We start from the raw sequence: 13,822 nt of genomic DNA on the forward strand, positions 1-13,822 counted from the left end.
AGAGACAGGTGCTAGGAGGTCAATATTCAGGCAGACATCATACACATAGGATCAGATATACGAGGCACAGACGAGGATGAGACAGAGACAAAGTCGTTAAGCTAGCCGAGGTCTATAACGGGTATCAGATGACTGAGGTACAAAGGGATGAGACGTTAATCAGAGTGGTGGGCTTGCCGGATCATACATCAGTAATACAATAATTACTATATATATATATATATATATATATATATCTTTATATTACACAGTTCTAAACTGACTGGAGTACAGATATATCAGGCTGATGCACAATATATGAAATGTAACTCTCAAACAACTATCTCACTAGGATAGGGACCAAGAACCAGCGTACTGATTAGTATCAAGAAACAGCGGGGGAAAGGCTGCGCATCCCTAAACATATGCTGCAATTGAATGGTTAATCGCACAGACATACACCACCTCTGCTAGACTGAAAAATGCATGCCCTGCATCCAAAACAAGTGCTAACATTTATTACACTAGGAGTAACTTTAGCTTCCAATATGGTTTGCATGCAAAGTACAATGTACTAGACACTTGCGCCACGGTGAGGCAAACCTCCGGGCAAGTGACCTAACCTAAATTTAAAACCTTGGGAGCAGCTAAGCAAAAAAAATGTGTAACTTACATTTTGTTGGACAGCGAGGAGACTGCCAGCGCATACCACTAAGGCTGCATTTGAAATGACCACCAGCTCATGTGTGCAGCACCTAAATAGACTTTCTGCACACTTTGAAAATGTAAGTTACACATTTTTTTTTTTTTGCTTAGCTGCTCCCAAGGTTTTAAATTTAGGTTAGGTCACTTGCCCGGAGGTTTGCCTGACCATGGCGCAAGTGTCTAGTACATTATACTTTGCATGCAAACCATATTGGAAGCTAAAGTTCCTCCTACTGTAATAAATGTTAGCACTTGGATGCAGGGCATGCATTTTTCAGTCTAGCAGAGGCGGTGTATGCCTGTGCGATTAACCATTCAATTGCAGCATGTGTTTAGGGATGCGCAGCCTTTCCCCCACTGTTTCTTAGGGCTCTTTCACATTAGGGCAGATTTTCTGCGTTTCACCGCAAAGGGTAAAGTTTGCGTTACCCAAGGTGAAATGAAAGTCCATAGACTTTCATTTTAGCTTTCACATATAACGCAGCCTTTTTGTGCATTGCGTTACACTGCACCCAGGCGCAGTTTTTCGGCCGACGCTAGCTTTATGCGTTACAATGTTATTCAATGTAAAACGCACACTATGCGCGGTTTTAATCCGTTAACGCAGGCAATCAGTCCCAGAATGCAACAGAGGAACAATGTAGAAAGTTGAAAACTAAAAGAAAAAAAAATTACCTGCGTTTTCCTATGTGCTGTAACGCATTGAAAACGGATTAAAAACGCACACTCACTGCAGTGCAACGCATATCAAAACGCATTAAAACGCATACAACAAAACGTATGCTTTGAGCGTTCTCCAACGCAAGCTCTGATGTGAAAGAGCCCTTAACTCTGTAAGTATGTAACTATCAGGTTAGCTGCTCCCAGCCCCTCCTCCTGAGTTTCCTGTTTGCATGATAAGTAGTAGCAGATTTGCATCTGAATTGAATGCGAAGGGTGCAGAAAGTCTATTTAGGTGCTGCACACATGAGCTAGTGGTCATTTCAGATGCAGCCTTAGTGGTATGCGCTGGCGTTCTCCTCGCTGATTAGTATCAAGGCCAACGAGCAAGTGAATACTCTGGCCTTAAATACCTAAGAGGCCTAGCAAAAGCCCAGCCCCCAGAATTGACAGCACCTCCTGCAATAAAGTGTCAGCTGATGACATCACATCAGACACCCCATCAGACACGCCTCCTCAGCCTATATAGGCAGCTCTGAGCTGCGCACGTCCTGCCAGAAACAACACGCCGACCCACATCTACAGGGGAGCCGGGGATGCGAACATTCTGATTTACATCTACAGGGGAGCCGGGTATGCCATTGACCAAAGAGGAAGAGGAAGCTTCCTCCAGCTGCTCCACACTATCCGAACAGCCTCCAGAGACCACACCAGATAAGTTTGTTACACATATATGGTAGAAAGTACCTCTGACATCACAACCTCGAAAACAATTTTCAGATCTATCTGGATAAATTAGATGAAGTTTTACTGGCACAAGGTAGGATCTATGCAAAATGCCTGTGTTTTTAATGACAAATAGCGAAAGTTACTATTGCAGTTTTACTGGGAGTGGCTCACAGTTTGCCTTTAGCTTGTATTTAATAGTATCCTAATTTATTTTCTCTGTGCATCACCCTCAGCATAGGATACAAATATGCTCAGAAAACTGATCTGCTTTTTTGAGTTCTGAACGATTGAGCACTTTTTCTTTTTATATTTCTGGTATTTTTCAGCTTTAGTCACTGTTGTGGATAGTTTCTCCTATGTCCTGAGTTAAAGAGGAACTTCAGCCTAAACAAACATACTGTCATTAAGTTACATTAGTTATGTTAATTAAAAAGGATGGGTAATATAATCTCTTACCCACTCTGTTTTAAAAGAACAGGCAAATGTTTGATTTCATGAGGGCAGCCATCTTTTTGGTTGAAAGGAGGTGACAGGGAGCATGAGACACAGTTCCAACTGTCCTGTGTGCTGATCAACCCTCCCAGTTGCTAGGCAACGGGAATAACAACATATGAAATCCCATCATGCTTTGCACAGCATCAGGGAAAAAAAAGCCCGGGCAGTTTTCTTTGATGGGTGGAGCTTAGCTAAAAATGCAGCTAAAAATGATGCTTTGGTAAGAAAAACAAAGTTCTGATGCTGTGAAACTGTTAAAGAAACACCAAGCCTTTTCAGTTCTGCTGAGTAGATTTTTAGTCTGGAGGTTCACTTTAATGACAGATGCCATCTAGGTAGTGTGGGGTATGTCTGAAGTCTGAAACAGGGTACGGAAGGTGATACAGCCTGTAAAAGCCCCACCCAATCAGTTTGAAAATGAAAGTTTGGTTGGAATCCACCTGTGTGTTCCTCCTCCATGTTTTGGGGAAATTCATAATAAAAAGCAATGTCTACCTAATATGTTACTGCTTTGTCTTGACACATCTAAACCACAGATTGTTCTTCATTATATTTGCAGGTTTTAGGCTTGCATTCAACTATTTAAAAGACAAGAAGTATGTGGATGCCATAGATATTTGTCACAAGGTAAGAGTGTTTTACTGTGACTATATGTGAGCTTACACAGAAGCTGGCTTACTTGCTTCTGTCTGTAATCATTGAGGACTTTCCCCGAAGGCTACAGTGGAATGCCTTTAGCAAACTTTATGCAAATATATGCAGCTTGACCAATTAAGTCCCACCCAGGTTTAAATTGATTGGTCCATTTTTAAGCTGCATATATTTGCATAAAAATTTGCTAAATCTGCATGAACTCTGAAATATTTGCACCTAATTGATCATTCCTACTCACAACCAAAACTGTGCTTATTCCACCAAGTATATTAGGTAGACTGGGAGGTGTGGATTTTTTATTATTATTTAGCATTTATATAGCGTCAACATCTTCCACAGCACTGCACGGAGTATATTGTCTTGACACTAACTGTTCCTCAGAGGCTCACAATCTAATCCGTACCATAGTCACATGTCTGTATCGGGTGGTATATGTATTGCAGTCTTGGGCTAATTTGGCAGGAAGCCAATTAACTTATCTGTATATTTTTGAGAGGTAGGAGGAAACCGGAGTGCCCAGGGGAAACCCATGCAGACTACTTACAAACTCTGTGCAGATAGTGCCCTGGCTGGGATTGAAACTGCGGCCCCAGCCCTGAAAAGCGAGAGTGCTAACCACTACGCCACCGTGCTGCCTGAGGTGTGGTTTAGCCAACCAGTACAAATGCATGGTCCAGGGTTGGTGTAGTGTCTGGTTAGAGGGAACACCGTGGAGTAGTTGATCAGCCTAAGCCAATTTCTGCAGTCATTTGTGAAATTAGATTTAACATTTTGAACAATACCGTCAACAATTTAATTGTTGTCTGCATTAGCTGTAGGGCATATTAGTAATGGGGGAAACTTAACACTCACCTGATCGCCGTCCAGCGTTGCGTCTCCATGGCAACATGGTGTCACATGACATGAAGTTGGGATGCGTCAGCGTCAGGCCAGAGTAACAGCATTAGCGGGCCTAATCTGGCCCAATGGCCGTAGTTTCCCCAGCGCTGCTGTAGACCCTACAGCTAGTCACTGGCAATAGGCTTGCATAAGTCTTCAGTTTCTACCTCTAGTCACTGATTGACTTAAAGAGGAGCTGTTAGGTATAAGGTCTCAGGGAAAATAAACACATATATCAGTAGCTGAAGATTGGCTGTACTTACATTACATATGCATTTCACTGTCCACGTTTGGATTTCACAGAATTTGTATATAGTATATGCAGAGATAGATGCTCCTGACAGCTCATGGCAGGCTCCATGTTTTTCTGTCAAATGTGTCGTCATGTCCTGCCTGCTTCCTGATCACAGATAAGCTCCTACTTGAATAACACAGTGTGCAGTGAATATTAATGAGCCATGTGGCTAGGAACAATAGCTGACTCCTGCAGTGTACTCTGCCCGGATATTTATCAGTGCTACACGCTGGACTGATTAGAAGCTCCTGTACCGTCTCATTAGCAGCCGAGGGGAGGGCCCCAGAATGCTTTGCAGTTTAGTATGCGGCTTGCGTCCTTATGGTTCTATAACAGCCTTTCTGATAAGCACACATCAAAGGTAACTGAGATTTTTATCTTCACTAATTGCTTTATGGCTTCCTTCTAAACTGTTTAACACAGGAGAATAGAGGTTTAAATTAGCTTCTGCAGCCTGACAGTTCCTCTTTAAAGTCCTCTTCGGTGTCTCCGCTGGCCGCCCACAATGATGGAGACCTGCTGGGCGGGCACTTTTGCCCTTGCATCCTCGTCTTCTGGCGTGTACTGGCAGGCGCAGAAGATCCGACCTCACCAACATTTTGCCATCATTGCAGGCGGCCAGCAGGGATACCAAAGAGGACCGGGGCTTCGGCGAGAGGCTGAGGGCCCGTTCACATCTAAAAATCGCAAAACGCCAGCGATTACCGCCGGCACTTTGCGGGAGTGATTTTCCAGCGATTAACGCAGAAAAAACACTGGACACTGCAGCGGTTTTGGAGCGATCGTGATTAGCGTGCTATGCATTCTAATCACGATCTCTAAACGCTAATCGCGAATCACCAGAAAACCGCTGCATGTGACATGATTGCGGTTAACCCTAACCGCAAACGCGGCAGTGAGAACACTGCCATGTGTTAAATGCTGTAGCGTTTTTTACAAAACCGCCAGCGGTTTGCCTTGAGCGGAAATCGCGTGATTCCCGCTCAAGTGAGAACGGGCCCTGAGACTGCTGCTCCGGGGCTGGAAGAAGCTCCAGGCGAGTATAAAGATAAAGATTTTTGACTTTGCTTCGAAAGTCCTTTAACCACTTGACCACTCAGGGGTTTTTACCCCTTTAGAACTAAAGCAATTTTCACCTGTCAGCGCTCCTCTCTTTCTTTCGCCAATAACTTAATCACTACTAATCACAGGGAAATTATCTATATCTTGTTTTTTTAGCCACCAATTAGGCTTTCTTTGTGAGGTACATTATGCTAAGAATTATTTTACTCTAAATGCATTTTAATTGGAATAATAAGAAAAAAAAAATGAAAAAAAATTAATTATTTCTCAGTTCCCGGCCACTATAGTATTAAAATAAAACATTCTACTATGGATAAAACCCACACATTTTATTTGCCCATTTGTCCCGGTTATTGCAACGTTTAAAATATTTCCCTAGTACAATGTATGGCGCCAATATTTTATTTGGAAATAAAGGTGCATTTTTTCAGTTTTGCATCCATCACTAATTATAAGCCCGCAAATTAAAAAATAACAGTAATATACTCTCTTGGCATACCTATTAAAAAAAAAAAGTTCAGGCTCTAAGGCAACTAATTATGTTGTTTTTTTTAATGTAATTTTTTTTTTATACAAAAAAAAAAGGTTTGAATACTATGGGGGAGTGTAGATGGAAAATAGTTAATTTTAGATGTATGTGTTGGTATTTTTATTAAATAAAATGTGTTTATATGTAGTTTTACTATTTGGCCACAAGATGTCCTCACTCATTATTTCCAATTCGCATGCGTAAGTACATGAATCGGAAGTAATGCGTGGCACTGTAACTTCAGGAAGATACAATGATGTAGGCATCTAATAGATGCCAGCGTAAATTGACTCAGGGACTTATGCTACACAGAACAAAGAACAGGAGTTCCCTCAAAAAACCGCACCACTCAAAACATCAATATGTACAATTCAACTTTATTCAAAAAAAGGTGATAAAAACACTTAAAAACAAATATGGTGGATAGCCATGACAAAGACACGTATAATCAATATAGTTCCATAGCATGAGTATAACATGGATACATCAATAAATATCTGCTGGGAATCAAATAATAATAGATAGTTCCCTGCAGGTAGCTCTACCCAGCCAGCTGCAGTGCTCAGAACTAAAGTGCATTAATCATAGTGCAAATACATATATAATATATAGATAAATATACACACAGTTGATGAAAGAGGAATCCAGAGCGGATAATAAAGTGACTGGTGCAGAAACAGTGAGAACCAAAGTGCAGAATAGTGCAAGAAAAGTGAAATGAAGAGAGCACCAAGAGCTTACCGAGGCAGGCAAACCAGGGTTAATGTGTCATGGCTAGCAACCGTGGAGCCATCGCGATTCGCCGCTCAGCGCTAAGGCGGCTTCCTCTGGGCATACCAGAGGAAGGGACTTATGCTGGGAATACACCATACAATTTTTCTGTTAGATTTTCTGTTAAGGCTCATACACACGTCGGATTTTTCCAAACGACCCGTCATTTGAACGTCCAAACGACCGGTCGTTTGGACGTCAAATCGGCGTGTGTACAGTCGTTGTTATCTGGGAACCGTCAAAACCAGTGTTATCAGCTGAACGACTGACTGTACACACGCCAGATTTGACCGGTTATTTAGACGTCCAAACGACAGGTCTTTTGGGAAAATCCGACGTGTACGTACCTTTAGATTTACTGTAATTAGATTATTTTCTGTAGAGACTGGTCTTCTGGCTATCTCCTGCTGAGTAGAATAATGCCTAATTGCTAGGCAGATAGATGGTTAGATAGCTAATTTCCAACATGTTGGAAATTATCTATCTGGCGGGTAAATCTAACAGCAAATCTAACATAAAATTGTATGGTGTATTACCAGATTAATTCATTCATCTCCCCGCAAATGGGCGTCGTCAGGGGCACGCACGCAGTGGCCGCCCGCCACTGAAGACGTTTATTCACGGCCCTCGGACTTCAAGTGACGTTTTCCCGGTCTGTGATTAAACTGCACCAGGTGCAGTAAATAGTTTAAGTGTACCAAAACCAAAGCTTGGGTACAAAATGGCATACTTACCTTGGAAGTATATTATTGCATTGCACAAGGATCTCCCATGTATGTGTTCCTTTAAGAGCTACACCACATCTATTTCAGGTGAGCTGGGGGAGGGCGGTGTTTCTGGTCAATGTATAGTAGCAAAATAGTTTCTGTACCGTGTTAGCCAAACAAATTATATAGGCAGAAAAAACAATGTTTTGTAAAAAAAATAATACCTTTTAACCAGCCGGGCGGTATGGACGAGCTCAGCTCGTCCATCACCGCCGGAGGCTGCCGCTCAGGCCCTGCTGGGCCGATTTTCATCAAATAAAAAGCAGCACACGCAGCGGCACTTTGCCAGCCGCGTGTGCTGCCTGATCGCCGCCGCAGCGCGGCGATCCGCCGCGTGCAAGAGGGTCCCCCCAGCCGCCTGAGCCCAGCGTAGCCGGAACAAAAAGTTCCGGCCAGCGCTAAGGGCTGGATCGGAGGCGGCTGACGTCAGGACGTCGGCTGACGTCCATGACGTCACTCCGCTCGTCGCCATGGCGACGAAGTAAGCAAAACACGGAAGGCCGCTCATTGCGGCCTTCCGTGTTACTTCTGGCCGCCGGAGGCGATCAGAAGAACGCCTCCGGAGCGCCCTTTAGTGGGCTTTCATGCAGCCAACTTTCAGTTGGTTGCATGAAATAGTTTTTTTTTATTTAAAAAAAACCCTCCCGCAGCCGCCCTGGCGATCTTAATAGAACGCCAGGGTGGTTAATGGCTAACTGATAGAGTTAAATTATGCAAGCTTTCTGGGATCTAGTCCCCTTCTTAATATGCCTGAAGAAGGGGACTAGATCCCAAAAAGCTTGCATAATTTAACTCTATCAGTTAGCTATTAAAAGGTATTATTTTTTACAAAACGTTGTTTTTTCTACCTATATGGTCAACGTATAAAAATGTTTGTACAAAGTTGTCACTTTAGCGACGACTAAGGACCCATGAGGGCCGGAAACGCGTCAGCTTTTGTGCTACCATGTACCACTGTTGTACCTTTTTAACGATGATCGAATAAAGATATGGATTTTTAATATGATGGAGTACGGACAACGATGGTCGTTAAAAGTGGTGTTCCTGTCTCCTGCACCCTTGTACACACAGCACAGCGATATGTGGTGAGGTGGAGCAGCTTTTTTTTCTTTTTCCACTTCTCTTTAAGGTTGGAGCGACTGTTGCTGATAGCATCGGTTTCCAATGCAAATCAATTGCTGGTGACTAGTCACAGTGTGTGGATACTAGTTGCAGCATCTAGTGACTGCATCTAGCCGCTAGTGACCACAACTAAGTCTCCCAAGCCACATGATCTAGCATCTTGTAGTCACTAAGTGACATGTCCCTAGATCCCTTGTATAGAAGCCACTATAGTTTTGTACAATGTGTGATTTTACAATGTATTCTGTTTGTTTGTTTTTTCTAGGTCCTTAAAGATCACCCCACATATCCAAAAATCAGAAAAGAAATACTTGAAAAGGCGCAGGCATGTTTGAAGCCATAGAGTTTCATGGATTCGTCAATCTCTCCACTCACTTCTATGAGGATGTTATTGGTTCCTGCTGCCATCATTCCAGCTGGTTTTGCTATTAAAGTACATTTTCATCAGAACATGCTTTCTGGATCAGGGTGGGGTTACATTTATTAGTTACTAGTTATTTAGCCTGCCCGTTGATGGTAGAAGAAGAGTACCTCAGGCCACACTATGAGGCTCCTCCCACCCACTGATGACACAATCTTTTGGCAGTCTTTGCAATGGCAGAATAATGCCATGGCAGATTTTCAAAAACAGGGCATGGCTAATCAACAAAACCTAGATCTAAAGGCAAAACCTGTCAGTTTTTAGACATTTTTTTTTCCTGTTCTGTTCTGCTGCGCTGATTTTATTTTTACACTGGAGGTCCGCTTTAACAAGCTGCCAGCTAACTGACCACCATTTGCTGGCTCTGATTTATCTTTGATTTATTATCTTCTTAGGCCAGTAGAAATTTGGGTTTGGAGAATTTTTTGGTCTTCACTAGTAATGAGGTTATTTATTCTCACCTTTATAGTTATGATCTGTAGGACCGTAATTTCTTAGTGCCAGTGCCTGCCATTCATGCACTCCCTGCATTTTGCTTTGTGCAAAGCAGCATGGAGACAGTGCACTGGTACTATTAAAATCCCAATGTGAGGATGAAGGCTCTGCAGGCAAGTGTAACTCATAACTGTATACCCTACAATTCCTTATTCAGAGATGGGTTTTCCTAGAGGTGCCCTTTTTCAGTTTAAACGTATGTATATATACCATTTTTACACTTAATGCGTTGTGTTGCATTGCATTCATTGCGTTTTGGCATCCACAAAAAAGCATGGGGCATGCTTTTTTGCATATGCCAAAACGCATAGCAATGCAACACATTAAAACGCATTAAGCAGAAAAAGGCCCTTAGTGTTTGTTCTCAAGCCTTTTGTCTATTTTTATAATTTGTATGTTGAATTTAAGTATGAATAATAAATATTTTTTTTTAAATAAAAAATACTGTTTTTGAAGTTATTGAATGTGGTACAGTGACTCTTCCATTCACTTTCAAATGTCTTCATAACACGGGTCTTGAAAGATTTATATACATCACTTCTCTGATCAGAGCTATAACCAGGGCTGTGGATTCGGTACAAAAATCCACCGACTCCGACTGCTCAGGTTAGGATTCCACCGACTCCTCGACTCCGACTCCTCTAATTTGCATATTACAATTTTGTTGATTGAAAGTATGTAACATGGGATGCATCTCTTAACTGCCAACGCTTAGGAATTTTAAAATACAACTGAAGTGAGAGGGATATGGAGGCTGCCATATTTATTCCCTTTTAAACAATACCAGTTACCAGGCTAGCCTGCTGATCTTCTGCCTCTAATACTTTGTCATAGACTAAAACTAGTCCTTGGTAAGAATACTTTTAGAAGACAGAAACAAAGAACATCTATAAGGCCCTAGGCAATGTGACTGTGGGTACATGTAAGAGTGATGTGCAGGTCACTCTGCAGGAGAATGAGGCTATTCTTCCTCTATTACACATTCTTCATGCACAATCTGAACATGGATCAGGCCCTAGGCACTATAACTGTGGGTACATGTAAGAGTGATGTGCAGGTACTCTGCACTGTCTGCAGGAGAATGCGGCTATTCTTCCTCTATTACACAGTCTTCATGTACAATCTGAACCAGGTTTATGGGTGATAGACAACACCTGTGTTCATTCAATCTGCACAACATTCTCAGTGGATTCCATGCAGCTCTGTGGGGAGTGCATACCTAAGACAGATGTGACCTAAGACAGATGAAATTAAAGTTTTATACATACCTGGGGCTTCCTCCAGCCCTCTTCAGGCTAATCAGTCCCTCGCTGTCCTCCTATGCCACCTGGATCTTCTGCTATGGGTCCAGGTACTTGAGCCAGTCGGGCGAAGTGTGCATGCACACACTCAGCTGCTGGGAGCGTACTACACCTGCACAGCGCTATTGCACAGGTGCAGAATGTTCCTGGCTGTGGGAGCGGCACACGGCCGGACTGCGCTGACTGGCTGAATTACCGGGACGCATAGCAGAATATCCAGGTGGCGGAGGAGGACAGCGACTGGATTAGCCTGAAGGGGCTGGAGGAAGCCCCAGGTATGTATAAAACTTTTCTTTTCATCCGTCTCAGGTACCCTTTAATTCGTAGTCACCAAACCGAATTTTAACATATCAAATTATTTGATTTCATGAGCAAAGGGAGTGCATACATTTGCATAAACCAACATCAACGCAGAATTATTTTCATCTCATTGACCATCACCATTCTTACAGCATAGATGTTATTTAGTATATACAGGTAGTCCCCAGTTAACGAACGAGATAGGGGACTGTAGGTTCGTTCTTATCCTGAATCTGTTCTTAAGTTGGAACACTGTGCCATCTCTGTCCCCTGTACCTCCTCTGTGTCCCCCTGTGCCTCCAGTGTCCCCCTCTGTGTCTCCTCAGCCCTCTGTACTTGCTTATATAAGTTTAAAAACCATTTTTTCTTTAAAGGGACTCCGAGCAGTGCAGAAACTATGGAAAGATGCATATCATTTTAAAGCTCTCTTTCTCCTCTTTCCAATGATATATAAACCACCACCCTACGTCTTTTAGTTTTCGCTATTTTCGCGATTGAAATTGCCGCGGCCGCGATTTCGATCGCGAAAATAGAGAAAACTAAAAGGTGTAGGGCAACGATTTAGGTGTCGTCAGAAAGAGGAGAAAGAGAGCTTTAAAATGATATCCATCAAGCCATAGTTATATTGTATTACACAGGACGACACTTTCCCCAGTGTCAGCAGCTCCATTCTGCTGAATGCAGCTGCTGACTTTGACAAAAAGTCGCCCTGTGTAATACAATATAACTATGGCTTGATGGATATCATTTTAAAGCTCTCTTTCTCCTCTTTCTGACGACACCTAAATCGTTGCCCTACGCCTTTTAGTTTTCTCTATTTTCGCGATCGAAATCGCGGCCGCGGCAATTTCAATCGCGAAAATAGCGAAAACTAAGGCCCGGTTCACATTAGCGGTTGCTATCCGGAATCGCCGTGCCGGAGCCGGACCGCATGCGGACCGGAGGAAACGGACGCACGGCATAGCAATGAAAGTCTATGCGACCGTTCACATGCGTCCGTTTCGTCCGGACCGGAGCCGGACCGGAGCCGGACTCCGGCGTCCGTTCCAACATGCGCTATTTTTTGGTCCGGCTGACGTATCCGGACCGGAGCCGGAATGTTGCATCCGGCCAATGGAAACCAATGAGAACCGGAGAGCGCACAACACACTGGCTATAAAAACCGGATGTTATACCACACTTCCTATGCTGACTCTATGGTATGGTGGCCATTTTGGATGGGGACCACATGGCACCAGCGTTCACAGAGTGGAGCAGCAGTGACTTCATGCTGGAGCTCTTTGGCAGCAACATGTCTGACGATATGTCTGATAACGAGGGGGTGAGGCCCTACACATCAGAAGACCTCATCCTACAGGTGCAGCAGGTACCAGCCCTGTGGGACAAGGGGGATGCGGACCACAGCAACATCAAAAAATGCAGAGGCCTGTGGAAAAAAATTGCCAAGCTGTATGTGGAGGACTTTGAGAACTTGAGCAAGAGACAGCAAGGCACAGAGGGTATGTTGACTAGAAGTTTTTGGGGGGGCTTGTGGTTAGCTTGTGATGTATTCCACTTTTGCTATGGATTTGTGTCACCCACGTGTTGCCCACCCACCTGTTCCCCACCCACCTGTACCCCACCTGTGATGTATCCCACCCACCTGTGATGTATCCCACCCACCTGTACCCCACCTGTGATGTATCCCACCCACCTGTGATGTATCCCACCCACCTGTGATGTATCCCACCCACCTGTACCCCACCTGTGATGTATCCCACCCACCTGTGATGTATCCCACCCACCTGTACCCCACCTGTGATGTATCCCACCCACCTGTGATGTATCCCACCCACCTGTGATGTATCCCACCCACCTGTACCCCACCTGTGATGTATCCCACCCACCTGTGATGTATCCCACCCACCTGTACCCCACCTGTGATGTATCCCACCCACCTGTGATGTATCCCACCCACCTGTGATGTATCCCACCCACCTGTACCCCACCTGTGATGTATCCCACCCACCTGTACCCCACCTGTGATGTATCCCACCCACCTGTGATGTATCCCACCCACCTGTACCCCACCTGTGATGTATCCCACCCACCTGTACCCCACCTGTGATGTATCCCACCCACCTGTGATGTATCCCACCCACCTGTGATGTATCCCACCCACCTGTATCCCACCTGTGATGTATCCCACCCACCTGTGATGTATCCCACCCACCTATACCCCACCTGTGATGTATCCCACCCACCTGTACCCCACCTGTGATGTATCCCACCCACCTGTACCCCACCTGTGATGTATCCCACCCACCTGTGATGTATCCCACCCACCTGTACCCCACCTGTGATGTATCCCACCCACCTGTACCCCACCTGTGATGTATCCCACCCACCTGTACCCCACCTGTGATGTATCCCACCCACCTGTGATGTATCCCACCCACCTGTACCCCACCTGTGATGTATCCCACCCACCTGTGATGTATCCCACCCACCTGTACCCCACCTGTGATGTATCCCACCCACCTGTGATGTATCCCACCCACCTGTACCCCACCTGTGATGTATCCCACCCACCTGTGATGTATCCCACCCACCTGTACCCCACCTGTGATGTATCCCACCCACCTGTGATGTCTCCCACCCACCTGCGATGTACCCCAC

The 13,822-nt window shown here is 44.4% G+C and overlaps 1 protein-coding gene across 2 annotated transcripts in view; it reads left to right on the forward strand.

The window, feature by feature from the left end:
- TTC21A (tetratricopeptide repeat domain 21A) overlaps window positions 1–9,097 on the forward strand; it is a 151,205-nt gene extending 142,108 nt beyond the window's left edge. For both annotated transcript variants that reach the window (XM_068235931.1, XM_068235930.1), the window contains 2 exons: window positions 3,128–3,195; window positions 8,913–9,097. In XM_068235931.1, coding sequence (XP_068092032.1) covers window positions 3,128–3,195; window positions 8,913–8,990 — 146 coding nt within the window. In that variant the 3' untranslated portion in view covers window positions 8,991–9,097. The remainder of the gene's footprint in view (window positions 1–3,127; window positions 3,196–8,912) is intronic.
- The last annotated feature ends 4,725 nt before the right edge of the window (window positions 9,098–13,822 follow it).

This window comes from Hyperolius riggenbachi, chromosome 5 (assembly GCF_040937935.1).
Source record: "Hyperolius riggenbachi isolate aHypRig1 chromosome 5, aHypRig1.pri, whole genome shotgun sequence".
In the NCBI taxonomy this organism is placed as follows: Eukaryota; Metazoa; Chordata; class Amphibia; order Anura; family Hyperoliidae; genus Hyperolius; species Hyperolius riggenbachi.